General features: G+C 37.0%; 1 protein-coding gene across 1 annotated transcript; it reads left to right on the top strand.

Annotated features, from left to right (window-relative positions):
* The first annotated feature begins 1,325 nt into the window (after positions 1-1,325).
* LOC131986275 (organic cation/carnitine transporter 2-like) lies at positions 1,326-9,993 on the top strand. The gene is made up of 11 exons (XM_059351150.1): positions 1,326-1,576; positions 2,135-2,317; positions 3,423-3,526; positions 3,631-3,785; positions 3,911-4,079; positions 4,616-4,748; positions 5,787-5,881; positions 6,847-7,061; positions 8,659-8,841; positions 8,939-9,074; positions 9,815-9,993. The coding sequence occupies exons 1-11, from the start codon at positions 1,370-1,372 to the stop codon at positions 9,882-9,884; spliced, it is 1,650 nt and encodes a 549-aa protein (XP_059207133.1). The 5' UTR covers positions 1,326-1,369; the 3' UTR covers positions 9,885-9,993.
* The last annotated feature ends 438 nt before the right edge of the window (positions 9,994-10,431 follow it).

Below are 10,431 nucleotides of genomic sequence, written 5' to 3'. Positions count from 1 at the left end.
TTGCTTTTTAGGAGCACATTTTATGAGTTAAGCAGTACAAGTGTGCATAAAATTTGAACAGGCCCTGAGAATTTCACGGTTGCATGGTGAATTTTTTTAATCTTTAGGTTTTAGATAAATTGCATAGCCTACACAAACTTTTGGTTTGTCATCATAAAAAAACAAAACACAGCAGATTTTTATCAGCTCCAGGCATCGATACAATATTCTAAGACTAAGAGTATCTATGATCAATTCTCTGACTCGTGGACTTCACGCTGACTCAAATTTGCGTACACGAGCTGACACCAGACGTGAGATCTGATCGTACCCTCCGCTCACGTCAAAATTGATAAATGCCGGACCTTGTGTAAAAATGATCGTATGGCCACTTTACGCTCACTTTCTGTCATACACTCCTTTGATAAACGAGGGCCAATATCTCCGGATAGACTCGGGGGAATTTCTTTAAATTTGGTATATAATCTAAATTTTGATAAACTTTTAATCGGACTCAACAGATTACATTTTGAAAAGGTGTGAGAGAAATCATCATAAGAATTACTAGTTTTCTGAAGAAGTACAGACCATTGATAACTCAAAAATCCTTTAATGAATGCAGCATGGAAAGAAGACCACAGCATGCTTGTTCTCTGCTGAACGTACAGTGTGTTCTATCTTATATACCCTATATGTTTGCATGAACAACAGGAACAATGACAAAAGACAGCCATAAGTCAAACCGCCCAAACGTTCCTGCCCTCAGGACACAACTGCAATAGTCACTGAAACATTGATGACTTAACAACTCAGCCAATGACATGCAGTCTGCACATATACACTCAACAAAAACTAAACAATCTCGAAAAGATTTTCCATTTCCCAAAAGTTTTTTGGCCATAACCAAAGAACTCATATTCTAATCATGACAAACTTTACATAAAATGTCTGTGATGATGAAGTGACGCCATTTTTATATCTAAAGGTCTTTGGGGACATTTGGTAAGATATTGAATTGGTTACACTAATCTTGGGTTCCTACCATGAAAATGTGCTGATTGTGTAGATCTCCTGAGCTGCCGGGCTGAAGATGTGTCCGAAGTATCCATTTTTTTTAGAATTTGAATCTTCTTTAAAGCAACATCCAAATACGCATTTACAAGCATTGTCTCCTGCCATGGCTTCATGTTTCTGGACAGACATGGATGTACCTGCACCTTGGTTTGCTGCCGGAGCCATAAAGCCATGACGTAGTCGTTCTAGTTCTAGTTAGGGTGTGGCTAGCTGCTACACCAGGTAAAGGCGGACCTGTCTGCTTTTTCTGTTGCAGTAGAGAAAGAGCATTCTGCAAGATAAGGACTGTAGAGGGCACAATTAGGATTCTGAGACTATGAACGATTATGATAGCACCACAGCTTTTCTGGGTCAGTGGGGGCGCTTCCAGCAGATGGTCTTCTTCCTGCTCTGTTCCACCCTGATACCCAATGGATTTGGTGGCCTTTCTGTTGTCTTCTTGACTGACATTCCCAGTCACCACTGCCTGGTTCCTGACGTCAATCTCACCCAAGACTGGCACACTGCTACCATCCCAATAGAGGTAAGGAAGCTTTTAAAGAAAGCCACCTTGTTCACTATTTATTTAACAGTTTAAAAAAATCAGTTTAAAAAAATCACTATAATGTTCTCTGTATTCTCATGTGTTTTGTTTGTGCAGTTGTTACATTTACATTTAGTAATTTAGTAGACGCTTTTATCCAAAGCGACTTACAGGAGAAAAAAGCAAACAATCAAGGTGTAGTGCAGTAAGAGCCATTAGTGCAGCAATAAATGCTAGTGACAATTCTTTAAGGAGTAGAGTTATCGTGTGGTGCTAGGAGAGAAGATGTTCTCTGAAGAGCTGGGTCTTCAGGAGGTTTTTAAAGGTAGAGAGGGACGCCCCTGCTCTGGTCGGAACTGGTAGTGTGTTCCACCAACGGGGAACAAGAAGTGAATTATTTATTCCATTATATTACTGTTGCTTTGCCAGAATGTTATGAGGGTCATAAAGCAGTCTGGCTGCATTTGAGGGTTATGTTGTATGTGAAGGTGCGGGATGGTACGGGTACACAGTTGTAAAAGACTGATTATTTTCTGCTTTGCACATTCAACCTGTGAGGTGGTGAATGGGAAGCAGCAGCTGAGCAGATGCAGCAGGTACAGGCTGGATGTGGTCAGAAATCTCTCCGCCCAGGGACTCATTCCTGGCAGGGACGTGAACCTCACTGACCTGCAGCAGGAGGGCTGTGTGGACGGCTGGAGCTACAGCAGAGACATCTACCAATCCACCGTCACCTCTGAGGTGTGTGTGTGTACGTGTGTGTGTATGTGTGTGTACGTGTGTGTGTGTGTTATACTGGGCGATGGCTGGCAGAGATTTCAGATTCCATCAGCCCCATCTTACAGTTCATGGTCATGGCTGGTTCTGTAATCACTCAAGTAGAAATAAAAGTGCATTAAATTCAGTGCAGTCATTGCAGTTTGATGCTACATGCATACAGTGTCTAATCATACATTCATATTCAAGGTTTGTTTTTTTTTGTTTTTTTTCTGTCGACATCTTTGTTTTTTGAAATTGGTAGAGGTCACGGGTGAATTATAGTGTGTGTGTGTGTGTGTGTGTGTGTGACAGTAAATGTGGTCTGAGTGATCCGAACACAAGTGGACAGCTCCAAATACAGGTGAAAACACTGTCAGGATGCATTGAGATCAGATGTCAAAAACCACATTGGGAGGTGGTTCAGGCTGCATGTGTCCACATTCAGATAGTAGTGAGAACGGGTATGTGACTCTTGTCCATATTAGGGACTGCCCACTCAACTGCCGCCCCCTGCCATAGCGGAAGTGTATTTTTAATGACGAATGAATCACTAGGTTTAATTTTATCAAAAACTTATTTAAACACAAAACACATTTAAATATGAAGATTACTGTGAAAACTAACCTCATGCCTCTTCAGGGGCTAAAACATAAAACATTGAACTCCTTGAAGTTATCTTTACAGTTTAATCTCAGTTTAGTTAGTTTTATGACTGAAAGGATCAAGTCTCTTCGTCCTTTCAAAATAAAAGTTTCCGTTATCAAAACAGGCAAAAACTGAAGCATGCCAGAGCTGTCCACTTGTGTTCGGATCACTCAGACCACATGATACTGCTAAATAGAAGCAGGGTCTTTGATCAGTACTTACTGAAAAGCCAGAGAGGACATGCTTTCTCAGTTTTATTTCCTTAATGCTAAAATCACGCTCATATTAGTGTGTACATCTACAGCACCAGTTCAGACATTGTCTAGGCCTAAAAAAAGAAGAAAGGCTACCTTGTGCCTTTACCTAGGCATGGTGACCATGCTCATGGATCCCCCAGCTTCATGTATGTTATTGTTTGAATGTTCATGTATATATTTTCCAGTTTAACCTGGTGTGCAGTGATCAGTGGAAGCAGCCGTTCACGTCCACAGTTTTCTTTCTGGGAATTCTTTTTGGATCCTTCTTCTCAGGGCAGCTCTCAGACAGGTACTGACTACACCATCTCACAGATAATTAACTTATACAGTAATTGTGTAAACTTAGTCAGACTTCTGCCTAAAGAGAACATGACATTTGATTTCTTACTCTAGGTTTGGAAGGAAGCCTGTTATCTTTACCACCATGGCAGTTCAGTTCATTTTTAACTTTTTTCAAATCTTTTCACCTTCTTGGACGGTTTTCACCATCCTCTTCTTCTTCAATGGTTTGGGACAGATCTCCAACTATATATCTGGTTTTGTGCTGGGTAAATGTAAATGCTCTACTAGCAACAATAAATAGTATAAAAGTGATTTTGAATACTATACATACATTGTTTTCACTTGTAATATCACATTTTACCTGCGTTTCTCTCTTTCTCTCACTGTCCAGGCACTGAGATCTTGACTGGCAAAGTTCGGGTCCTGTTCTCCTCATTATCAGGTCTGGGTTTTGTCCTTGGCTACATGATGCTGCCTCTCTTTGCCTACTTTTTAAGAGACTGGAAATCTCTCATGCTGGCTACCTCTCTACCTGGCCTACTCTACATCCCTTTCTGGTGGTAGGTTGTTGTATTCTTTACAATGAAATTTACCATGCACCATAAATTTCACAATTTTGCTCCTCTTAGGAGACAAGAAAACCCTTTTATTAGAGAAAAAATTCTGGTAACGCTTTATAATGGGGTCCTTAATAACTATTAATTAACAAGTAATAAGGCATTGTTCTCGCTTTAGATCCGGTAGTTGCAAAAAGCATAGTTAACTTATAGTTAACTTATAATAGATGAGCAATAAAGTATATTTTAATATCAATAAGCAAACAAAATAAGACTAATAAAGGCATGGCAAAGACATAATGGGTGGGTCATGGGTGTTTGTAATGCCATTATTAACACTTATATAAGCTTATAAATGCACAATAATGTTAATAAGCATCTTGTAAGGACTTACAAGGGCCTTATTACTTGTTAATTAATGGTTATTACAAGGACCTTAATATAAAGCGTTACCAAAATTCTAATTTACATTAAACCTCTTTATTTCTTTATCTAATCCAACCTAAACCTTTCTGTTCCCCTCTTAAACACTGAGGCAGGTTGCTCCCAGAGTCTCCTCGGTGGTTGCTCTCTCAGGGAAGAGTGGAGGAAGCTGAGGCAATACTGAGAAAAGCTGCCAAGATCAACAAAATCGAAGCGCCTCAGGTCATCTTTGAAGATTACAAGGTTCATGTTAGTCTGCTTTTAATTAAATCATGCAGGACCAGACATGAATGTAAGACTGAGGTTCTGTCTTACAGACTCCCTTTACTGGATTCTATACAGGTGCTTCTCAATAATTTAGAATATCATAGAAAAGTTTATTTATATCAGTTATTCAATTCAAAAAAGTGCACTGCAAAAAAGGGGTGTCTAAAAACAAGATAAAAACACTAAATCTGAGGGAAATCATCTTGCTGCATGGACAGATAATTTCACTTGATAAGATTTCTTAAATTAAGATTATTAAATCTAGAAATAAGCATATTGCACGCTTAAAATAAGACATTAACTCTTAAAACAAGATAAATTAAAGCTGCAAGCAGCGATGAACTGGCCCGGGCAGAGTGCACTGCAAATTATTTGGTTCCTACCAAGATAAAAAAAATTATTTAGATTTAGAAGTGTTAGATACTTTATCTTGTTTTAAGAGTTAATTTCTTATTTTAAGCGTTCAACATGCTTATTTCTAGATTTAATAATCTTAATTTAAGAAATCTTGTCAAGTGAAATTATCTGTCCATGCAGCAAGATCATTTCCCTCAGATTTAGTGTTTTTATCTTGTTTTTAGACACCCCTTTTTTGCAGTGTGGAAATAACACATTATATAGATCCATTACACACAAAATGAAACATTTCATGTCTTAATTTATTTAATTTCTTCTAATTATAATGATCATGGCTTACATTTAATGAAGACCTAAAATTCAGTGTCTCAAAAAAATGTTAATATTACAAATTTTTAAAAGAATGTTTAATATGGAAATGTTGGCCTCTGAAAAGTATGTCCATCTATATGACTCAATACTTGGTTGAGGCTATTTGACTTGGACTTCTCCATGATATTCTAATTTATTGAGATTCACCTGTAGATTGTCCAACTACTTATTACAAGTTTCTGTGGGCGAATGTGTGCTCTTGATTGGAGGAGAGTATTTCCCATAGAGGGTTCCTTCTGTCCATATAGAACAACGGTTAAAATTTTCTAATATTCGTTTTGTATCTTGCAGGCTGACGAGACAAAGACTAAGGAACACCACAATATCTTCAACCTGCTGAGTACTAAAAACATCAGAAACACAACTCTCATTCTGTGCCTGGTGTGGTGAGCATCCAGTTTCAGCTTTTAACACAACACAAAAAAATAGAATTTAGGTAATAGAGGTGGGGAAAAACCGATACAGCATAGTATTGCAATATTTTGCATGCCAATATTATATTGATTCATGGCCGCCAAGTATCGTTATTAAGCATTCTGACGGCAGGCAGGCTGTCAGTATTTTCGCCTTTTTTTCCAGAGGTCGTAGCTGGCACACTTATAGGAATATACTGGAGAAACTGGTATCATATGAAACTAAAAGATCTAAGGAATCATCAGGCACCATGTGCATCATGATACTGTGTCGGGAAATTGTCAAAATAACGCTGCAAAGTTCGGCTTTTTTTATGTTTCATTCAATTCTGAGCAGTGAAGCTTAAAGTTGAGGAAAGTTTGATAAAATGCTGCAGTTGTTGTCGTCCATACATGTTTTATATCAGTTCAGTTCAGTTTGACTGGATACTTTGTTGGTCAGTCTGTAGGTTTGACTCTCATTGTGGTGAAATAAAAAGAATGAAGGGAGATGAATAGACTGAGAATTTTCTCTTATCTGACAAAACAATTCTTGATTGAATTTAACTCACCATATCGCTAAATGCTTAAAATCACAATAATATCGTATCATGACTCAAGTATCTGGATGAAATCGTATCGTGGGGCCTCAGCCGATTCACACCTCTATTAGGCAATATCAATTATAATACAGCTCATTAATACTGAATTTTCAAATGTTTTTGAAACACCTCAGCATAAATAAAATCCAATACACCACCCTCACTCACTACAGCGGGACCTCCTGCTAGGTTAAATGAACACAACTGACCGTGTTTAAAGGTGGGAAGCCAGGTCGGGTTCATGAAGTCTTCTACCTTGAAATTAATCAGATGTTTGCTAAGTACATGTCATTAAATGCAGTTTTTATACAGATTTCCATTCAGACATCTGTGTTTGCTGTATCTCTGTGCTCCCAGGTTCACTCTGAGTACTGGATACTACGGCTTGTCGCTGAACACATCCCGACTCCATGCTAACCCTTATATCAGCTGCTTCATCTCAGCAGCTGTGGAGGCACCAGCATACATTTCCAGCTGGCTGGCTCTGCGATACCTTCCACGAAGACTGTCTGTCGTCTTTCTCTTGCTCCTTGGAGGAGTGTCACTGTACTTGATTCAACTGGTGCCTGAAAGTAAGCAGGAGTAGTAAGCAGTGAGCAGAGTATTCCATAGATTTAGTATCGCACTCCTATAACGTTGTCAGACTCATGGCGGACAGTTAAAAAATAGATATCATCTATTTAATTCATGCATTGTTCTTCTCAGTTAAAACCTACATTACCCATAATGCACCTCTGCCAGAAGGTCAATAAGAGACTCCATTAGAGGGGACTGTTCAATGTCAATCCATAACTTGTTCTATTAAAAAATAAATCATCAATTAACTTGAATGATTAAAGTTTATAAGGGCTTGCAATATTATCATATGAATACCTAAAGTCGATTATTTTCATACAGTCATGGAAAAAAATATTAGACCATTGTTTTCTTAAATTTTTTGTTCATTTTAATGCCTGGTACAACTAAAGATACATTTATTTGGACAAATATAATGATAACAACAAAAATAGCTCATAAGAGGTTGATTAAAGAGCTGATATCTAGACATTTCCATGGTTTTCTTGATAATAACCAAAATCATTATTAAGAAAACCATGGAAAATGGCTAGATATCAGCTCTTAAATGAAACTCTAACAGCTATTTTTGTTGTTATCGTTATATGTGTCCAAACAAATAGTTGCAACAGACATTAAAATGAACAATAAAAAGTGGTCTAATATTTTTTTCCATGACTGTAATCTATTTAATTCATGCATTGATCTTCTCAGTTAAAACCTGCCTCCTACATTACCCATAATGCAACTCTACCATCAACAGTTGCCACAAGGTCAATCAGAGACTCCACTAAATGGGACTGTTCAATGTCAATCCATAATTAACTCATAAATCTGTTGTAAAATTAAATAAGTTTACAGGCTTACAATATTATCATATGAATACCTGAAATCGATTATATATATATATATATATATATATATATATATATCAGCTATTTCTCATAAGTTGTGGCAGCAATTTATGAGTTGATACCACTTGTTGCTAAATGTTGCCATTATTTGGTCAAGAATTGATTTAAAAAAATAATAATAATATCCCTTTATTTAATATAACAACACCAAGACTTTGTGGAACAACATTGGAAAAATCCACATGATTTGGTTTTACAAAATTAAGACATTTTGGAGACCTGCCTTTCGCTGAATGACAGCTGGGCTTTGCTCCAACCAGTTAGGATAAATAGTTACAGATACTAATAATGGATGACTGCCATTACAATTAATGCATTTAATTTTTATTGTAGAAAATTAAGATACAACCTCATTATTTTGACTCAGAAACTGGCTGCCACAGGTATTAACGTAAAAAAATTTGCTAGTTTTTCGTATTTAATTTATTATTATTTTTTCCAGATTTTAGCATAAACAAATAAAATGTGTTTATTTCTAAGTATAAGAAAAACAATGTGACTTGGAATAAGAGCGGAAAATCTGAGCATTCCTATAAAAAAAAAACCAAGGCATTTTATTTGTTTAAAAGAGTGCCTTTAAGATTTCTTGTGATTTTTGACTCCGCTACAAGCATTATTCTACTGCAGAGTGAATCTTACAGAGACAGACTTTCTGTTTTACTCTGTTCTGTTCCTAGACAAACCATTTCTCACCTTTCAGGATTATCTGCTCTGGCTGTTGCTCTGGAGATGCTGGGTAAATTTGGTGTTACCACAGGCACAGCCCTGATTTTTGCCTACACAGCAGAGCTTTACCCGACAGTGCTGAGGAACACAGCGACAGGGACATGCTCCACATTTTCCAGAGTGGGCGGCTCCCTATCACCTTTTTTGTTACAGCTGAGTGAGTAAACTGGTTTTTAACAATAGCTGCTGTTACGGTTTGTGGTTTGGATGCTCAGGACCAGGCCTCTCCCTCACCTCCTCCTCCTTTCTTACAGGTGCGTACTTCAAGTACTTGCCTCAGATTACACTGGGGACCTTGTGTGTTGTGTCGGCCTTTGCTGCTCTCTTCCTGCCGGAGAGTTTCGGACGACCTTTACCTCAAACTATTCAGCAGATGCATCAGAGAGAAAGGTGAGTTCCTGAAGGAAACATACGTCTTTGTAAACTATGTCTATGTCAAAGTTATAATATACAGTCATGGAAAAAAATATTAGACAAACCTTGTTTTCTAAAGTTTCTTGTTCATTTTAATGCCTGGTACAACTAAAGGTACATTTGTTTGGACAAATATAATTATATCTACAAAAATAGCTCAAAAGAGTTTAATTTAACAGCTGATATCTAGACATTTTCCATGGTTTTCTTGATAATAATTTTGGTTATTATCAAGAAAACAATGGAAAATCTCAAAGATATCAGCTGTTAAATTAAACTCTTTTGAGTTTTTTTGTTGTTATTATTATATTTGTCCAAACAAATGTACCTTTATTTGTATCAGGCATTAAAATGAACAAGGCATTGAAAAAACAATGGTCTAATAATTTTTTCCATGACTGTATAAATGGACATTGAATATAATATACAGTAATCATCACTGAAAAATGACACTGGCTGTTCAGAAAAGAATACTGGAACAAAAATGTCACGGACTATTTAATATAACAACCAAATCCAATCACCTGTCGTCATGATCATTATCACCTTCATCATTATGACTCTAGGAGATGTGATGAGGATGCATCAGTGTTTGTAATGAATATACCTCTTCAAGATGGTGATAATGAAGTTGGTAGAAGTGAAAATATTAAAATATTTCAGCAGTTTAATTCTCCAGTATGCTGAAAACCAAATAACACATTTTGTCTCAACAGCATGAAGTGCCACCTCATCAGAAGAAAAGAACATTCAAACACTGTGGTGCTTTTCGAAACCCGAATCTGAGTGTCTAAATCATTACTTAAATGAGTTATTAATAATAATAAAAAGTCTCATTAACTGTGTATCATTCCTGCTATATTCTGTTCTTTTCAAAAATTTTAATCAGAAAATTTCACATTCAAAAAGGGCCTTTGAATGTGAACCTAAAATTAAAACTTGACTTATGCTTGTGAACTTATGAACATTATGAAGCTAATTTAATTGTGCACGTACTTTGTTTCTCAAATCATAAACATGTTTACAAAACAGTCAATACAAACTGAAGTATGCAAGTGTGTTAAGTAAAAGATAGAGACAACCTCCTGGAGAGTGTTTGGCTGGAAGAGTCTCAGCAGATTCTTCATCACACTGTTCAGCAGTCACATCACTCAGGCTCCTCCAGCTGTTGGAGAAAGTCTGACTCCCAGGAGGCAAATCATGATCACTAGTTCTGGGCCTGTCCTAATGTAAATGCTTTCTGGTGTAAGATCTACATAGAATTGGTGACAATATTTGGGACGAACATTGCTTTTAATTGGGATAAATTATTTTTGGGGGCTTCTGCACTCTC

Source organism: Centropristis striata, chromosome 15 (assembly GCF_030273125.1).
Source record: "Centropristis striata isolate RG_2023a ecotype Rhode Island chromosome 15, C.striata_1.0, whole genome shotgun sequence".
Lineage (NCBI taxonomy): Eukaryota > Metazoa > Chordata > Actinopteri > Perciformes > Serranidae > Centropristis > Centropristis striata.
This window is presented reverse-complemented; position numbering and strand designations above follow the sequence as displayed.

What these genes read in the sequence shown, in the direction of transcription:
- LOC131986275 (XM_059351150.1), top strand. Translation starts at nt 1,370, where the DNA reads ATGAACGATTATGATAGCACCACAGCTTTTCTGGGTCAGTGGGGGCGC. An exon ending in AATCCACCGTCACCTCTGAG is followed by an intron (nt 2,318 to 3,422) that starts GTGTGTGTGTGT and finishes TATATTTTCCAG; the next exon opens with TTTAACCTGGTGTGCAGTGA. An exon ending in TATATCTGGTTTTGTGCTGG is followed by an intron (nt 3,786 to 3,910) that starts GTAAATGTAAAT and finishes CTCACTGTCCAG; the next exon opens with GCACTGAGATCTTGACTGGC.